This window comes from Elephantulus edwardii, unplaced genomic scaffold, assembly GCF_000299155.1.
Source record: "Elephantulus edwardii isolate Elephantulus edwardi_28Jun2011 unplaced genomic scaffold, EleEdw1.0 scaffold00214, whole genome shotgun sequence".
NCBI classification, from domain to species: domain Eukaryota; kingdom Metazoa; phylum Chordata; class Mammalia; order Macroscelidea; family Macroscelididae; genus Elephantulus; species Elephantulus edwardii.
The window spans coordinates 4578574-4597192 of NW_006399964.1; the positions used below are offsets into that span (position 1 = coordinate 4578574).

Consider the following 18619-nt stretch of genomic DNA (forward strand, 5'->3'; position numbering starts at 1 on the left):
TTGGCAGCAAGGACTGTGCTGAAAAAGTAATTGGTTTCTGTCGAGGGAAGAAGAGACCTGTGTCATTCACAGCAAGCATTTTGAGTCCCCTCTGTGGTTTGAATGAGGCTGTTGGGCTCTTGTTCTGTGATGCAGCAACTATGGAGCTGCCCTGTCCCTAGCTCACTGACTCCGACACACCCACCCCGTTGCCCCTGCTTACATACAACCAAACAAACCAGAAAGCTCCCCACCTGCTTCGCATTCCTATAGACTTCCTTCTGAATTGTTTTAAACTCCATAGTTACAAAATTCAGATTCACTCTCTACAATCAAGAACTTATAAAAAAAAAACCCAAAACTGTGCCTCTTAAATAATTTCTCTGGACTCTGGCCCTGGCTGCATCTTCACCAGCACTGCTGTCACCTGTTCCCTTCATCCTGAGCCTGGTCCCCGGCAGTCAGCTCTCAGCTTGGCTTCCTGCTTCCCCTCAGCCCTCTTCACATGTGTTGTCCACCTGCAGTGATCTCACAGTACACAGCGAGCCTGCCACCCCTGTGCCTGAGCCCTTGTCACCGCTCCTGTGTTCAGAACTCCTGTACCTGCCCACAGCGCCATGCTGTCGGGCCTCCCCGGCCTGTTCAGCCTGCCCCTCACACAGTGCCGTTTCCTCTCTCCAGCTATTTCTTTTTCCATCTCCAGCTACTCGTGTCTCCAGACTGGTCCTTCCAGCGCTTGTCACATCGGCAGTCTTGGAGCAATCTTTTGCCTTCAGCATCCCGGCTGCATGAGGGATGGTCCTGTTGGTTCGGGATGGTGGTTTATGTGTTTAACTGTTCATTTTGTGCCCAGGCCCACTGCTCACAGGCAGCAAATAAGTACTGATGAAAGGAGCTCTAAGCAATGTTAGTGCCATTGGAACAGAATTACAGATTTTCATGGTGTAGAATGTCCAATCTTGGGTTATTCCTAACCTATCATCCATCCTGACCTTTAAAAGGCCCGTCTGACAAAGGCAGTATTATAAATAGGATAAACAGATAAGAGCGGGCTGAGATAGTGCTAGGTTTGAATACTGGGCATGCCACTTACCAGCATGTATGTAGACCAGCTACATGCTAAGTTTCTTCCCTAAAATGGGAATAACAGTCCCAATCTTTTATGGTAATTGTGGGGATTAAATAGATGATACGTGTAACACACAGCCATGAAGGAATTGCAGAAGTTGAGAGAGAAAAAAAACACTTCTGCTATTTTTTCCCTAGAATCCTACCATTTAAGGGGGGGGGGGCAAATGTGAGTATTTGTACTTGAATAATTCATCTGGAGAAATAAAATTTAACACAATATAAATACATTAACAATTCACACAAGATTTCAAAAAGTGATTGATGCACTGTGAGGTTTTATGAAACGGTTTTCAGCCTTGTCGATAAGTTGCATCATTTCCCCCCTTTTTATCCTCAGTTGCATCATTTTGTTGGGCCATCTTACAAGTCTAAATTACAGCCCCTCCACATTGGCTGTACTAACTAGAGACTCTCTAAGAGATGGGTTAACACGGCGACTAGCAGCAAGTCCAAGTGTGTCAGTGAGGAAGGCCAGGACAGGGCATGGTTCAAGTCTGTTCTTCACAGGCTTGCACTGAGCCAGTCAGTTCCACAGCACCTCAAGTCAACGTTTACTATCAGCGTTTATAATGTTTGCTACTCAAGCTTGAACTATGCATCCTGGTTCCTTTTAGTAAAAGATCCGCTACTCTGAAAAATGCAAGCCATTGAATAGCATTTCTTTGAGAATTAGGGTGAATGGCATTCCATACCGTTCAGCCACTTCTAGGAACCATGGAGGCAGGGGCTCCACGACGCCTCCTGCCAGCTTGCTCCAATTCAGAGCAGCTGACAGAGAAGGACCTACAGTTTTCTCTCACTCTCAGGACTTTAAAACCAACAAAAACACCCTCAAAATATCAACACTTTTCTATTTGGAACATTTGTTTATATCCATTAAAATTTACCAGTTGGTTAAGAGAAAACTTCCCAATAAAAACTTTCACAAACTTGTAAACTTTGAACAAGCAAAGAAAGCACTAAGGATGTTAGCTTTCTCAGTACAGCGGCTTGCTGATAGAGTTATTGTTTTATAAATATACGACATTTGCAGAGACACTTTGGAGATGTTTTTTAGGACCACATGATGGGTACTGAGCAATCTAAACAATTCCAACTCCTCCCTTCTGACTCTAGGTCGGAGCCGAGCTGCCTTTTCAGCGTTTCTGAGGCTGCATATCTCCGCAGACACCAAATGCACCGAGGCTGGAGGATTCAAACCACCAGCACTCTGGTTAGCGACTCAACTGCACTCGAGTGGTGGGAAAGCACCTTACTACCTTACCAAAAGGGTCGGAAGGACAGGAATAAATAGAACGGCATCTTCAATGCCATTGCATTTGTGAAAAACACTGAGTAAGCCACTAAAGCTGCATAGAAGTACCATATCGAGTGGCCAGGGCGGCTTCTACAGAGTTTTGTCCTCAGAAAGAAGGGCTGCTCAAAAGATAGATCTTAATTCTGTTCCAAAGCTGAAGGAAGAGGCACATTGTGATTGGGGAATGAGGAAAAGCCACGCATGGCTGTCCTAGAAGCTAAAGTTGGCTGGAGGGATGACAAGAGTTTTTGGAACTTTTGTAATGACTGGAAGGGCTACTAGCTTTATAGACAGTAATTTAAAAGAATAGCTGAGAATCTAGAGCCAAGTTAGTGCCACCAAGTCAACTACGACACACAGCGACCCCAGGAACAATCGGAATCCTGCCCTGCTCTGCATCACCCTCCCCGCTCCCCACATGCTCGAGCCCACGGACTCTTGAAACAATCTACATACAGAGTCATCTGGGCAGCAGTTAAGTGTAAAGATGACAGGCCAAACGTTTTTTCCAAGTAACCTTGGTATTAGGCTGAGGAAGAATGAGAGTAAGGGAGAGGGTGGGTTGAGGAAGAGAAGTTTAGTCCATTTAAGGTTGTAATAAGCCTCAGAGGGAACATGGCACATGGGAGCAGCAAAGGGAAAATGGAATCATGTGGAGGGGTCTCTGTTAAAATGAGTTCTGAAGACCCTCAAAATAGGAATAAGACTTGGAAGAAGGGGCAGGGAAACAAAGCCGAGTGAGATACAGAGGTAAAATGAACATTAGAATGCTTAGGAGGAGGCTGCTGCCGAGAAAGGCCAGGCCAGGGGGAAGGTGGAATAGCAGGAGGCAAGGAACCCTCCAAGATGAGATTCTCATGGAAGTGTCCTTAACACCGACTCCAGAAAGGACAGCATTCTGATGTGGACCCTCCTGCTGCCAGCTGTGCTCCGAGTGCAGCCCGAGCTCTCCCAGAATCCTTAAGAGTTAGCAAAGGCAGAAAAGATGTGGTCTTCCCACGAGTCCAGCTTGGAACCAATGTCTTCAGGAATGGGAGGATAGGATTCAAAGCTCTGGTCTTTGGGGCTGGGGTCCGCAAGGTCCCCTTCACCCCTGCTGAGGTCAGACAGGCAGTTCATATCTCCTTCCAGAGGCACCTGGGGCTCTGAACACTTCACCTCGGCTCCCAGAGCAGAGTGGCTGAGGAAGAGCTCAGGCCTGGCAGGGCACTGCAGGGATTTCCCACTCTGACGCCGGGACTTGGCACGCCTGTTCTGGAACCACACCTACAAGGGGGCAGAAAACAACCGCTCTGAGTCACATTCCTTATGCTGTTCTGTTCATGTTGTGTGGCTGACCAGTCAGAACCGACTCACAGCTGACCCTCCGGCAGGTTTCAGAGGCTGTAATCATACAGGAGACTGCACCTCCTTCTCCTGCAGAGCAGCTGATGGATTCAAAACGCGCACCTTTGCATTAGCAGTGCAGCTCTTTACCACTAGGCCACCAGAGCTCCCCATTATGTTCATAAAAAGTTCGGTTTAATCCTTCTTTATGTGAAAGCTTAGTGGTTTCTGGAAAGCACTTTGGCTGGTGGCTTTCTCTGTCTCATCATTCCTGTGTGGAAAATGGCCTCGTAATGTCTATACCCGCCAGGAACAGAGAAATAGAAGAAAAGGACTTCAAATCCTTAGGAATTTGCTTTAAAAGTAGAAGTATTTAGAATTCCCATGGAAATATGCTACTATACATACAGAGAGAGGATAGGAGCTCTGACGGCTGAGTAGTAAGGAGCCGCACTGCCAACCCAAAGGCACATGGTTTGAATCCACCAGCTGCTCCACAAGAGAAAGCTGCACAATCTCCTCTGATTTGCTGCCTCAGAAACCTGCTGGAGGGTCAGCTACGACTTGGTAACAAAACATATGTAAAAGAAGATAGATGTTAAAATGATTTGGGAAATAATTTATTTTATTATTTTTTATTTTTAATTATTTTTGTGTGTACCATCAAATCTGATCTGACTGGTCCAGGAGATTGTCCCTCCTTATCCAGCAGAGCATCTGGTGGATTCGAACTGTGCACCTCTGAGACTGCAGTGCAGCTTCTTGCAACTAGGCCACCAGAGCTCCCTGGAAAATAATTATTAAGGCACATTAGTAAAGGAGAGGTGTTTTGTTCAATGGACATCACTTTTTTTTTCTTTAAATATTTTTATTTTACTATTTGTGTGTGTGTGTGTGTGTATGTGTACCATCAAATCTGATTTGATTTGTACAGGAGGAGATTGCCTCTCCTTCTCCAACAGAGCATCTGGTAGATTTGAACCATGCGCCTCTGGGATTGCAGTGCAGCTTCTTGCCATTAGGCCACCAGAGCTCCCTTGGACTTCACTTTTCTAAGTCAAGTCTTCTGCCGGCACACCAGTTGTCTCTGACAGGTAAATCAATCCCAGAGATAAAGTGAGATGCAGAGAAAACAAGCCCACTTAAAACAGCAGATTACCTGAGTGCCGATAATGGGTATGTTCTTAGTTTCTAACAAAAAGGTTTGTGTGTGAATCTACCCGGAGTTGCCTCAGAAGAAAGGCCGAAAGGCCTGCTTTTCCTGGCCACCTGCTTCTGAAAGATCACAAAGCCGCTTGCAGCAGTCCTTGAGACTATAAATTTACGGGAGGTGGCAGCCTGGTCTTTCTTCCCACAGAGTGGCTCTTGGGTTTGAACTGCTGCCTGTATGGTTAGCAACCCAACACAATGCATGGTGCCAAGTGCTCCCAGTTATGTTCCCAGGCCCAGGACGAGGCCATGAGTTGGAACTGGCTCAAAGGCGCCTGGTGCGGACTTTGTTTTTGCTCTTTACACAAAGCCCAGGCCAAGGTGACAGGGAGCAAAGGGTAGACTTACTACCCCTCAGCTCCAGGACTCGGATCTAAGTTACTTCAGCAATAAAATAAAAGCACCTTGCACATAATTTAAGGCAAGGGGGTCAAACACTGACAAGAATGTAAGGGCTCCAAATACTCTAGCTTGGCCTCGAGATGCTGCATCATCTTGAAGCAAAACCCCACAAGCCACACTTGTCAGAAAATAGCCAGGCGATTAGCACCGGGTTAGCAAGCCCAGCTCAAAGCCAGAGGCAAACCTCATCGGACTCCTCTCCCTGAAAACCAGGTAAAAAAACCTTCTCAGCCCCTTCCTACTAGAGCCTGACTTTTCTGATAATTTCAGAAGACCAGAGAGCTTCCAACATCATAAGATGCATTACGTGCCTGACTTATTTAATGTAAGGCCCACAATCACCCTGTTGTTACATAGCATCAAGTCAGAGCCGACTGGGAGCTGACCGTCCAATGCGTTCTCAGAGACAGTTAAGGGGCGGGGGGTTACCCATCCTTCTCCCGCGGAGCATCTGGTGGATTGGAACCACGAGCCTTCGGGTTGGCAGCACAAGTCCTTACCACTAGGCCACCAGAGCTCCAAGGACAGCCCCTTCTAAGAGATTATCCCCATTTCACAGCGCAGAGCACTGAGGCGCAAGATAAGCAATGCTAGTGGTACCCAGGAGCAGGAGTCAGGGACTCTGGTGATCCGTGAGCCATCGGGCTGGCAGGCCCACTCACCTGGATTCTAGATTCGGGGAGCACCGTGAGCGTGGCGAGCCTCTCGCGCAGGTGGATGTCGGGGTACATTGTCCTGCGGAAGACGAGCTCCAACAGCTGCAGCTGTTCGGCGCTGAAGGAAGTGCGCTTCCGGCGCTGCGCGGGGACGCTGCCTGCAGGGGGCGCTGGCGGGCAGAGGCCGGTGGGGCGCTGCACGGGGATGGCACCCGTAGGGGGCGCTGGCGGGCAGAGGCCGGTGGGGCGCTGCGCGGGGATGGCTCCCGTAGGGGGCGCTGACGGGCAGAAGCCGGCGGGGCAAGGCACCGCGGGCCCGGGGAGCCCCGCCAGGGTTGGCGGCCGGGCGCAGACAGCGAGCCTGGGGCCCGGGGCCTGCGCGGGGAGCGGGACCGCCGTGGGGTGCGGGGCCGGCACGGGGAGGCGGGCTACCTGGGGGCGCGGGGCCACAGAGGGGCGCGGGGGCTGCAGGAAGGGGACGGGCCGGAACCCGGGGACCGCGGGGGCCCCAGCGAACTGGAACTGGTTGGGTTCTGCTGCTGCCATGGCTGAGAGACCTCGGTGCACCGCCTGGTGGGGGGACGCCCTCTAGTTATAGGGCCCGGGCTGGGGGCGGGGTGGGCCGGCAGCGGCGCCATCAAAGAGGTAGGCGCCGGGAGGCCCGTGTGCCCCTCGGGGTGGAGGGGCCAGTCCGGGCCCCTCACCCCGCCAGACGCCGGTGGGGAGTAATCGCTTCCGCTGACCGAGGGAGGAAGGCGTGAACTTGGGCCCCTGCCTCCTGCACCACCTCCCCGTGAGTGCGTCCACCGCCACCCACCACCCACTGCAATCAACATTCCCTGCAGAGGGTCTGCTGGGTGGGGAGCTGCCGCCCAGGGGCCCGGTGTCGTGACTGTGGCCCAGGGGCCTTGGCCACACCATTTCTGCCTTTCTCTCCAGTCATCAAAGGTGATTCCTTTCTGCCCCCCACTATGTGTTAGACCCTGTACCGAATTTGTTACACAGCCCAGCCTCTGGCTTCTGTGGGCCTCCCTAACACATCCTGGGTCAGGAGAAGGCACAGATAAGGGGACCTCAGTTAAAGGGGGCCACTGGGAGGTCCCTTCTGCCTGGGATACCCGAGGTTGTGTTGTTATGTGCCTTCAAGTCTAATATGACTCATAGCAATCCTCTGAACAGCAGATCTGAATTCTGTCCTATCCGGTGCCATCCTCGTCATCTCTGACAAATTTGAGCCTGTTGCTGCAATCTCTGTCAATCCATCCCATTAATAGATGCTTTCTCTATCACTGACTTTCCACCTTTCCAAGCATGATGTCCCTTTTCAAGGAATAGCCTCTCCTAACAACATCCCCAAAATATGTGAGAGACCATCCTTGTTTGACCGTCCTTGCCAAAAGTTCTGGCTAGATCTTCTCCAAGACTTAACTGTCTGTACTTTAGACAGCCGGAAGGATATTCTGCCAGCAGACAGTGGCTCCTGCTTTCTGTAGACTGCGCAATGCCCCGTGTCTAGCTAGTGAGGAGGAGAGGAAGGAGACCTAGTCAAGTGTCCACCCTGCAGAAATCACTAGTCCTCCCTCTGCCCATTTGGCTTAATTTACAGTTCCATTTATCCTGATTTGTAGGGTAGTTTATGGCTTATTTATCTGCAACCACCAAATTACAGTATCCTAAAGAGCAGGAGCTCGTTTCAGTTCATTCCTTGAATGAACTCTGCTTTGTGGATTTATTGTGCTGTATTCTCAATAAGTGTCCTGTTGAATTGGATCTTGAATGGCATTAGGAAAATTGGCTGTCAGGGACCTTTCAGAGTGCTGAAGAGCAATGATGTCAGTCTAAAGACTAAGGTGCACCTGATGGAAACCTGATGTCTTTATAATTTCTTGCTATGCACCAGGCAGCTGGACAGTGATTAAGGATGATAAAAGTAGAATTGATGCCTTTGAGTTGTGGTGCTGGAGAAGAGTATTGAACATACCAAGGTCCACCAAGAGAATAAACAGATTTATCCTTGGGGAGGGTGAAACTAAGTTGCCCTTCAGAGGCAAGGATTTTGTAGCTCTGTCTCACAAACTTTGGGCATGTTACGAGAAGGGACCAGTACCTGGAGAAGGACTTCATGCTTGGAAGGGTGGAGGGATGGAGAGGAAAACCCTGGATGAGATGGATTGACTCAGTGACCGGTTGGGGGGGATAAGGGGAATAGGAGTGTCGAAGACAATGAGATTGACTCAGGATAGGGCAGGGTTGAAAGCTATTGCACAGAAGGTTGCTATGAACTGCAGGCAACTCGATGGCACATAACAACACCTGATTTGCCAAGTCCTCTACTGAAATTGCTTCACATGGCTCAGTTGTCTGGTGGCGAGAACCCTGTACTCTGAGCACTGATTTCACAGGGCCATTGACTGTCACCGACCCAAAGTGGCCCTTTAGTGGGGGACTTTTTCTTTCTTTCTTTTTTTTTTTTTTTTATAGACCAAAACAAAAATTTATTTACGCCTCCTCGTTGTTTCAAAGTTGGTGTCTGGGGACGGTAATGAAACATTTTAGAACCAGCCTCTAAGATGGCACTTGAAATTCTCTTTGATGTTTGTAGGGCACACATCATTTTGTCCACAAAAAGGGTGACATTTTCATGGAATGTCTTTCAAATGTTTCTAGAAAAGTTTAAGGTCTTTATGGAAATATATTTGTTTCATCAAAATGTTCGTTTACCCTGTCCTGTCGGCTGTGCTTACGGCAACTTGCCCACACTCACCAGCCAGGGCGGTTGAAGGGACTTTTTCATAGCACGGTCCCATCCTGTCTCACTCCCTCTTGACCCCCTAATGAACAACCCGGGAAAGAAGCGCGGCGTTTTCATCCTAGACATCGCAGGGCTGGTAGAACAGATTTCTTGGGGTGGCTGCAAAGAACAATTCCAAGATGGATTCCTTGGGGGGGGGGGGGGTGAGGTCAGGTGGGTGAGGCCTCCGCTCCAGCACCCCCTGAGCACCTCCTCCCCGCCCTGAGCAACTCCCCGGAGGCTCCTGTGGTGATCTCCTCCCTGCTCCTCAAAGGTGTAGTTAACAGGGAGGCTGACTTGGCCCCAGACACAAGGCCCCAAATGCAAATCCAAGGGGACGCCAGACGAGGCGAGCCAGCAAAGCGCTACCCCCACCCCTGCCTCAGTCCGCTTTCCTCTAGTCATCCGAGTGTTCAGAGAGGGCACGTGGAGGGTGGGGGCAGAGCAGATTTTCTGTTTGCTTTTCTTCAGTAACTCAAAATACAGCTCTGAAGTGTCACAGTGACATACTTCATGTCTATTGTTCCAAGAGGTCATGTAAAGCAGGATCTCTTAGCTCAATTTTGCAGCTCAGACAATATTTCATAAACTCAAAAGATCCCCCCAAACCATGCACCGCGCTGGCCTCCAGATGCCCCTTGAGGTCACTGCTGAGCTGCCCTGCAGAGCCCAGCAGGATAGTGGAGCTCCTGCCTCTCTCCACAAACGCTGGGAGGGGATTATCTTTCAGGCATGTTCATTAGGTCCCAGGAAAGGAAGCCAGGTGTTTAGGACCCAGAAGAGATTGCTGTAGATGTAGTGTAATGATAAAGCTCTGCTAAATGAAAGGTCAGCAGTTCAAACCCACCCGTCACGGCAAGGAAGAAAGCCTTGGCAGCCTGCTTCCGTGAAGCTCAGAACCTTGGGAACCCGTGAGGCAGAATCAGTGGAGCTCCCTCACCCTGTAGCCCCTCATGCAACCAGTAAAACGGAGTTCTGTCAGGTCTTCAGCCTCTCACTTTTCTTCTCCTAGTGCATCTCCAGGCCTTTATTCCAGGCACTTGTGGGTAGATGTGACCTTCCAGCCTCTGTTAGTAAATGAGGCCGTTCCTGCCCAGGGGCTCCATCCCTTGTCTTAGTCCCTTATTTCCATGAGTGCACCCTCAGCTCCAGAGGCACACAGCAAGTCAGGCTGCTTGCTCAAAGGTGGAGCCTCTCTGGCAGCTTGAATCCTCTGGGGCTCCTCAGGAGAATGGGGCTGTCTCCTCCTGTGCCATCTACAGCCTCCGGAACCCAGTAGTGGCTCAGCTAGGAGTCACCCTGACCCCACAGCAGTGAAATGTGTGTCCTGGGACGCTGGTGTCGTGCTCACAGTGCTGGCATCTTGTGGAGTCTGGTACAGCTGTCTCTTACCCGATGCAATGCTCAGTGCACCAAAGCCCAGTGAGCTCTTGAGGGAGTGCATGTAAGAGCAGTGAGTGTGTGAAACTTGGGTCTTTTTTGGCTCTTGTGCAGTGAGGGGAGTCTTGGAAGGATGGGTATGGCAGCCTGTGGTACTTGGAAGTATTTTGGTGATGATGTCATTTCCCCCTCCCTATACCCAGCTTTACAATGATGTAATTGTCAAGGGAATCATTTTGCTCAGGTACAATGTCCTATCTTTCCACAAACCACACTCCCTCTCTGTTTCTTGGCCAGGGGCCCCCATGCCACCCCTGTAATGACGAGACCAATGTCCTCCACTGGACTTCCTGTGGGTCATCCTCAGCATTCCTGATGCACTCGAGCCCACTGCTGTGAGCAGAGGACAGACCCCTTCTTCACAGGGTCACTAGGTGTCCTAGTCAACTCAGTGGCACCTAACAACAACAATGCCTGTGGGCCAGGGAATCAAAATGCGAAGGCCATCCTTTCTCATAAAGGACAAAGCAGGAGTAAGCACGGTGCCGGATCATGTCAGCTCCACCAGCAGGGAAAGCCTCGGCCTTGCCAGGACTCTGGGGCCAGCACTGAGAAAGGAGAGGCTGGGACAGCCTCCAGGAGCAGGCTGATGCCTCGATGGTTACCTGTGACTCCAACTGCACCCAACAAAATCCATCCCACCCAACATCTGAACATGACTGGATTCATCAGTAGATCCACAATCAACATCCTTGCTACCAGCAGTTAGAAGATTATGAGATGTATTGCACTCGTCAATAATGTCAGTTTGAAGAGTAAGGTGCACCTGATTGCGGTCATGGTCTTTTCAATCACTCACTATGCATCTGAAAGCTGAACAAGTAGTAAGGATGACAAAAGAAGAATCAATGGTTTGAGTTGTGGTTAAAATATTAATTTTAATTTTATTTTCATTTTTATTGAGATTTTAATGAAAGTTTATAAAGTACTTGGATTTACAATTTTTCATTGTTGCACACTTTCCTCCTAGCACCCCCTCCTCACAAATAGCTTTTTTCTTGGGGAAAAAAGTTCTTTCATTGTTATACAGTGCCCCCTTCCTGACCACTTTACTACGCAGCTCCTATTCTGCACTCTTGTCCTGACGATAATACCTAATTATATATTCCTTTTATACAGTTTTCTTTCTCCCTTGTCTGTTTCAATGCCATGTACTTTATTTATCCCTTCTTTTCTTAGGTTCTGCCTAGCCCCATATCAGCCCGGTTCCATAACAGTGGCATTATGTCATATTTGTGTTTTTGTGACCGAGATATCTCACTCAGCATAATGTCCTCCAGGGTCACCCATTTTGAATAATACTCCTTGTTTTTCAATGCAGTGTAGTATTCCATTATGTGAATATACCAGAGCTTCTCTATCCATTCATTTGTTGATGGCCACTTAGGTTGTTTCCAACTCTTTGCTATTGTGAACAAAACCGTGATAAACATGGGTGGGCACAGAGTGCTTCTTAAAGGCAAAGATGGTAAAGCTTCGTCCCTGCTACTCTGAGCCTATTGCTAGGAGAGGGTATTCCTTGGAGAGAGACATGATGCTTGAAAAGGTGGAGGGTCAGTGAAAGAGCCCCTCAACCTGATAGACTGACACAGTGACTGCAGCAATGAGCTCAAGTGTGTCAGAGTTGATGAGGAGGCACAGGACAGGACAGGGTTGGGATCTGGTGTTCACAGGGTCACTATGAGTCGTACTCAGCTTGGTGGCACCTAACTACAACATCATCTTCAGCATGTTTTCCATTATTGGAAAATCTCATGTGCATCAAATCTACAAGTAGGGATGGAATGCACAGGGCTGGACAGCTTTTTGTTGCTTATTTTTACCTTTTTTTTTTTAGGCACGAGTATCCAGGAGTCTGGGGCCTACTACAAAACAACAAGATCACACAATTTCTTTGAGGACTCAATGCATTGTGGTGTCCTGACTGGATCCTAGAAAAGATAAATGACAATAGCAGAACACTGGAGAAATCTGCAGTTTACACTTTTAAAAATAAGATAGCTTGATTCTTTATAATTGATAATAAGGAAGGGTCAAAGTTAATAATAACAAGCTCTGCTTTGTACCACCTTTCAGGGAGCATGTAGAGTTTTATTAGTATGTTTAAACAGGATGACCTACAAAATATGTTGTAGATTATTATTACACGAATCACTTCTATACATGAATGATTTATGAAGAATAATATAACCCAAAACATCATATTTAGTAAGTATAAATAATTATTATGTCAGTAATTTTTTAAATAAAGCTAAATCTGTACCTGATAAAAGATTAAACATATTTATTATTATGTTTATTAATTTGTTTATCTGCTATTATCTCTACATCCTTTTAAAAAGTCTTAAAACTTCAATTCCCTAACAACTTCGTGCAGACATGATGGAGTCATTGTTTTCTGAAGACGCATGCTGATGTAATTTTTGTGGAAATTTTTCTTTTCTCCATACTATTATTGTGTCTTTTGGGAATAAAAAGAAATAGAGTTCCCTTAAAAAAATAGATAGCTTGAAACATTTGAAGTGGTATGTTAGCAGTGATATTTATTCTATGCTGTATAAATTAATTGGAGGTTCATTAGTAGGACCAAGAAGTCCCCAGGAGATGGTGAACCATTTCAGAAAATAGATATGATCAAAAGCCAATAATATTGGAGAAAGAAATGTAAACTTCACTGAAGATACTGGTGGAAAACACAGCTTAGAAATTGACAGATTGTCTATTGAGATTCTCCAACAAATGCAATCCTGGCAGCGCTCCTTCATCTATGCCAAGATGCTTGGAACACAGCTACCAGGCCAAGCTACTAGAAGACATCATGAATGTGGAGATCATCAAACAATGCTACTGCTGGCTGGAGCAGTGCATCAACCGGGAACCTCCAGAAATTCAAGCTTGATTCAGAAGAGGACTTGAAATGAGGGATGCCATTGTTGCTGTCAGAGGGATGTTGGCTGGAAGCAGGGAGTGCTAGAGTTGTGTTTGCCTCTCTTTTGTTTACTATTCAAAGGTATTTGGTTTGTGGATCATAACAAATTATAGAGAGCATTGTGCAGAATGGGAGTTTCAGACACTTAATTGTGCTCATATGGAATCTGTTCACAGAAAAAGGGGGTCCGTGCTGGGAGCCAGGCTCGATGGCTGCTACCTGATGGCTTGTCAGACTGGACCCTGCTTGTGACTGCAGGTGTCCAAAATTGCCAACTTGAACAGAGGATTTTTCTACAAAAGAGACATGCTTGCTCCCTCAGAGTTTTAGCTTGATAGGGATGGGTCAACCAGAAATTCGCTACCTCCAGGGGCATGAGGCCTGAAGCGGCGGCCTCACACACGTTCAGGAACGTGGTTGTTATTATGTGCCATCAAGTCAACCACAACTCATAGTAGACTTAGGGAGCAACCTTAATAAGATGATTGTTAAGGGGGAAACCCCTACAATGTACATGAATGAAATATAAAACACAATGTACATGCATGAAACACAATGTATATGAATGATAAAAATAGTAATTTTATTTATTTTTTAATTTTATTTTTATTTTATTATTTTTATGTGTGTGTACCGTCAAATCAAATCTGACTGGTACAGGAGGAGATTGTCCCTCCTTCCTCGGCATAGCATCTGGTGGATTTGAACCGTGCGCCTCTGGGATTGCAGTGCAGCTTCTTGCCATTAGGCCACCAGAGCTCCCCAAAAAATATTAATTTTAAAAAGTTAAAAACTTTTCACTAAAAAGATTAAAATTTCTTTTTAAATGTAGCACTCATAAATACATTGGTTGTTTTGTTTTTTAAAAAGTCATCTATATGAGATCAAAGAGTCAACAAAGATTTTAAAACAGAAATGAGACTGTAAAGGGGACAGAGAAATGAGGTTCTGGAACAACTGGAAGTTGTAAGAATGCTCACAAATGGTGAAGAGTGTAGGAGTGTCATGAAGCACACTGTACAGATGGTGCTAAATGGGAACCCAAACTGCAGCACGTACACACACACACACACACACACACACACACACAGTCAGGAGGAAAGCAATAGGCAGAACAACTAATCCTAGCATTTGTGGCGAGAACACAGCCCTGCTGTCGTTTTCTGCTCAGCATTTCCCGCTCTGGGGGCTGACACGGACGGACGCCCCCAAGCATCACAGAAACTTGCTTCTCCAAGTGATAAGTACTCTCTTCCCTGTTCTTTGTTTTTCAAGTCAGGCGCTTTCTTGGTGGCTCAGGACCTGGCGCAGGGGCCTGGGTGTTTATGAAAGGGGAAGCCCAGGAAAAGGCAGCCCAGGGGCGTCGATGGCTCTGCTTCCACCTCGAGAACTGTTTGCCCTTTGATCCTCACCCCCTTTGATATCCTGTCCCCTTGCTACTTCCCCAAAGCTATTAAGTTTCTGAAGTTTATTTCAGAGCCACCGATTTAAAGAGACTGAAAAGAACACACGCTCCCCACCCCAAAAGGTATTAATGTGCCAGCAAAGTGATGAAATGTTGAGAAGCTGGCTTAGCAGCTGCCATATAAATTCAAATTACAGACACGAAATGCATTTTTAAGCCCAGCAGACTAATGTCTCTTGAATGCTGGTTCCTTTTCTTCCAAGTTCCTACCAGCAGTGTGGTTAGAATGGTGAGCATAGCTGTCCTCCAAATATTTCTACCAAGTGACTCCTAGTAGAAGACTCCTCTGGATGAGTTTAGGAAGTCCAAGCCCCGTTAGCTGCCTGGTAGGGTGAAAACATTTCCACCTCAGAGTCTGACTCTCCACGTTTACACTGAAGTGGAGGCTTGAGACAACACGCAGAATCACAGATCTTCCGATCTGGCACCACTCTGCATGTCTCTGTCACAGGGCTAATGAGCGTGTGTCTGATGTGACTGAGGTAAGTTTTAGTTTTATTTCATTTTAGCTCCTTTAAATGCTTTTCTTCCAAGGCACATTGGTGCCTTCAAAGCAGTTTAAAGATCAGGGTCCATTCAAACTGTCAATCTTTCTATTAGTGTATCAACTAAACATTTTACCATCAAGGTCCCCTCAGAATATCTGTGGTTTTTACACAGATAGTCTTTCTTTGAAAGGGAGAGTTTGCACTTGCTGGTTCAAGGCTTTAGAGTGCCTTTCTTAAACCCTATTTAGTTTTGATCGTTTTGTTCTCTCAAAACCATTTAACAATACTTTGCTTCAAAAATTCTCTGAGTATGGACTGTGAGACCTGCTTGGTGAAGTTCAAGTATCTTGCGTAAAGTTGCTCTTAGCAGGACCAAGTAAAGAGCGAAGCATCAGAACATAGGACCTACCATTATCTACCTCTTCTGCCCCCAAATAATTGACTTAAACATTAGCAGACCCCCCCAAAGGAAACAGAGGATCATTCAGCCCAGAACATTCTAGAGAACCTGTCCTAGCCAGCAAGTACTGGGTGTGTATTTCCAAAGACTATCTTTTCTCAAAGTGCCTGGAATAGCTGAGCAATGGCTCTGCAGGTGAAAATATCACAATCAAACATAGATTCTGGATGAAGACAGGATGTAAATGACATTTTCAAAAGATGCTCACCCATTGCAGACAGTTGGGCATTTAGATGGTGACTCACTTCCCTGCACTTATTAAGGGGGCAGAGGGAGGATCACTGGCCTCATTTCCCTTCCGGGTCATGTCATCACTCATCAATTTCTGTTATGTGCTCCCGTGCACAGCTCTGTGTAGGCGCTGAGGCCCAGGGAGAGGACAATACTGACCTTAAGCACTTAGTGGACATCCTGGCTTCTTGAACCCATGAAGACCCTGTCACGCAACTGGTTCACCACTTTTAAGGCGGGGACTCAGCCACTCCAATATACTCCTCAAGGGATACTTTCATTTCTTTTTGTCAATTGTATAAATACTGCCTAAGAAGGTCCTGTTTTTAATTTGGTTGCTTATTCTGGAGTGATGTAAAACTCACCAGAACATTGGATTTTTGTCTCTACACATGATTTCTTGCTTAAAGGAAACTACTTCTTCAAAGTGCCAAAGAGCAACCAAAGAGCAATGATGTCATTTTACAGACTAAGGCATACCTGATCCAAGCCATGGTCCTTTAAATTACTTTCTATGCATCTAAACATTGAACAATGAATAAGGATGACAGAAGAAGAATCAATGCCTTTGGGGGGTGTTGGAGAAGGGTACTGCATATTTCATGGTTTGACAAAAGAACAAAGAGATACATTGTGGAGAAAGTGCAATCAGAGAGTTTCTTGGCACCAGACAGTAAAAGTTTGTGTCACATATTTTGGACATATTAGGAAAGGCCAATCCTTGGAAGGAGACATCATCTTGGGAAAGGCGGAAGAGCAACAAAAAAGAGAACAACTCTCAACATGATGGATTGACATGGTGACCGTAACAATGGGCTCAAGTATATCAGAGATGATGAGGATAGAGCAGGGTTCAGATCATTATTTATAGGGTCACGATGAATCATAGTCATCTTGTCAGCACCTTACAAGAACAGTAGTTAGATTTCAGTCTCTACAGATCATTCATCACTGAAACAACAACAACAACAAAAAAAAAAAACACCCAAATTAATTTATGTGGGAAATGGCTCATTCTAGACCTGAACAGCACAAGTACCACCAGCTTGAGATGTCTAAAAATTACCAGAAGCTGCGGAGGGCAACGTTAGTGTTAAGAAATAATGAGAAGAGGTTTTCCCTGGTTAAATGCAGCATCAGTGGTAAAATAACAGCAGAGGGTTAGAACACATCAAGTATATTAAAATTCATTGTGAGCTATATATTGTTATTGTTGTTGTTATATGCCATCAAGTCGCCTGCGACTCACTGTGATAACAGCCCTAAACTCTGCTCTATCCTGTGCCAACCTTATTGTTTCTGACACACCTACCCCCTTTACCCCAGTCACTGAATCGATCCATCTCATCCAGGGTCTTCCTCTCCTGCGCTGTCCCTCCACCCTCCCAAACATGACGTCCCTCTCCAAGAACTGGTCCCTTCTTACAACATGACCAAAGTATGTCAGACAGAGCTTCAGAATCCTTTCTTCCAAGGAGCTACCTGGTCTCACCCTTGTCAGGACGAACCTGTTTGTTGTCCTAGCAGTCCAATACTCTTCTCCAACACCACAGCTCAATTCTCACACATCAATTCTCCTTCTATCACCCCTAGTGTCATTGCCCAGCTTTCTAATGCATAGCAAGTAATTGCAAAGACACACACACACACACACACACACACGGTTCAAAGCCACCAGCTTCTTCTCTGCAGGAGGATGGGCAATCTCCTCCTGTACAATTAACTATTTCTGAAAACCTGCTAGAGGGTCAGCTATGGGTTGATTTTGACTCTTTGGTATGTGTGTGTATTGTATTGTGTGTGTGTGTGTGTGTGTGTGTGTGTGTGTGTGTGCGCACGCGCGCGCATTATATATATATATACACAATACTTGGAGGTAAGGATTCTGAGGCTCTGTCTGACATACTTTGGACATGTTGCAAGGAGGGATCTGTTCTTGGAGAGGGATGTCATGCTTGCGAGGTGGAGGGACAGCATAGGAGAGGAAGACCTTCGATGAGATGGGTTGATTCAATGACCAGGTTAATGAGGGTGGGTGTGTCAGAGACAGTAAGGTTGACTCAGGATAGAGCAGGGTTCAGAGCTGTTGTACACAGGGTCGCTATGAGTAGCAGGCAACTCAATGCACATAACAACAACAAAGACCATATGAAATAATTTGGGGTTTGGGTGGTTTTTTTTTTTTCTTTCATTGTTTGCCTGTATCTTCTTCAGACTCTTGTTGTGTCTTGGCAAAGTATGTGATGGGATTTCTTGACACCATCCATCTCTGTGCCTTTTTTAGGATTGGTGTTATGTGGTGTGGTTCTTGGAGTCGGCCACATCCACACCACCACACAGCTCCCAGAGCACCAGAGACCAGAGAAGTCCACAGTGACATATGTAAATGCGGGGACTCCACAGGGGTAGGTGGGTGATGTCTAGGTGGGATTACGTGATTGATTGTGGTGGCTGCTAAGTGCCATCAAGTCCACCATGACACAGGGTGACTCTGCCCTGTCCTGTGCCATTCTCATCATCTCTGAAACCCTGGATCCCATTGACACAGGCACTGTGTCAGTCTAGCTGGTCACCTCTTCTCTTTCTTTGAGCCTTCCCTGGTGGTCATAGCTTTGAAAGAAGCAGAAGATATTGAACGTGAAAAATATGACAAAGAGGGCTGTTGGAGGAACTAACAGAAGCCAGAAGGTGGTCTCTCCAGGAGTCCATGTGGGCTGGAGAGGGAGGGCATCAGGCAGCCCAACAGTGACTCGTATGTCCCTGTGGGGTTAGGTGGCATTGAGATATAGCAACCCTGTGAACTACAGGACTGACC

General features: G+C 46.8%; 1 protein-coding gene across 1 annotated transcript; it reads right to left on the reverse strand.

Moving 5' to 3' along the window:
- Positions 1-3367: 3367 nt before the first annotated feature.
- On the reverse strand, positions 3368-6546 carry MIXL1 (Mix paired-like homeobox). Its single transcript, XM_006897763.1, has 2 exons — positions 6007-6546; positions 3368-3673 (listed from the first exon to the last, which is right to left on the reverse strand). The coding sequence occupies exons 1-2, from the start codon at positions 6544-6546 to the stop codon at positions 3368-3370; spliced, it is 846 nt and encodes a 281-aa protein (XP_006897825.1).
- Positions 6547-18619: the final 12073 nt, after the last annotated feature.

Bases quoted from the DNA above. Each gene is read 5' to 3' on its own strand.
- MIXL1 (XM_006897763.1), bottom strand. From the start codon at position 6,546: ATGGCAGCAGCAGAACCCAACCAGTTCCAGTTCGCTGGGGCCCCCGCG. The intron at 3,674-6,006 runs GTGAGTGGGCCT...GCCCCCTTGTAG, and splicing joins TCCCCGAATCTAGAATCCAG to GTGTGGTTCCAGAACAGGCG.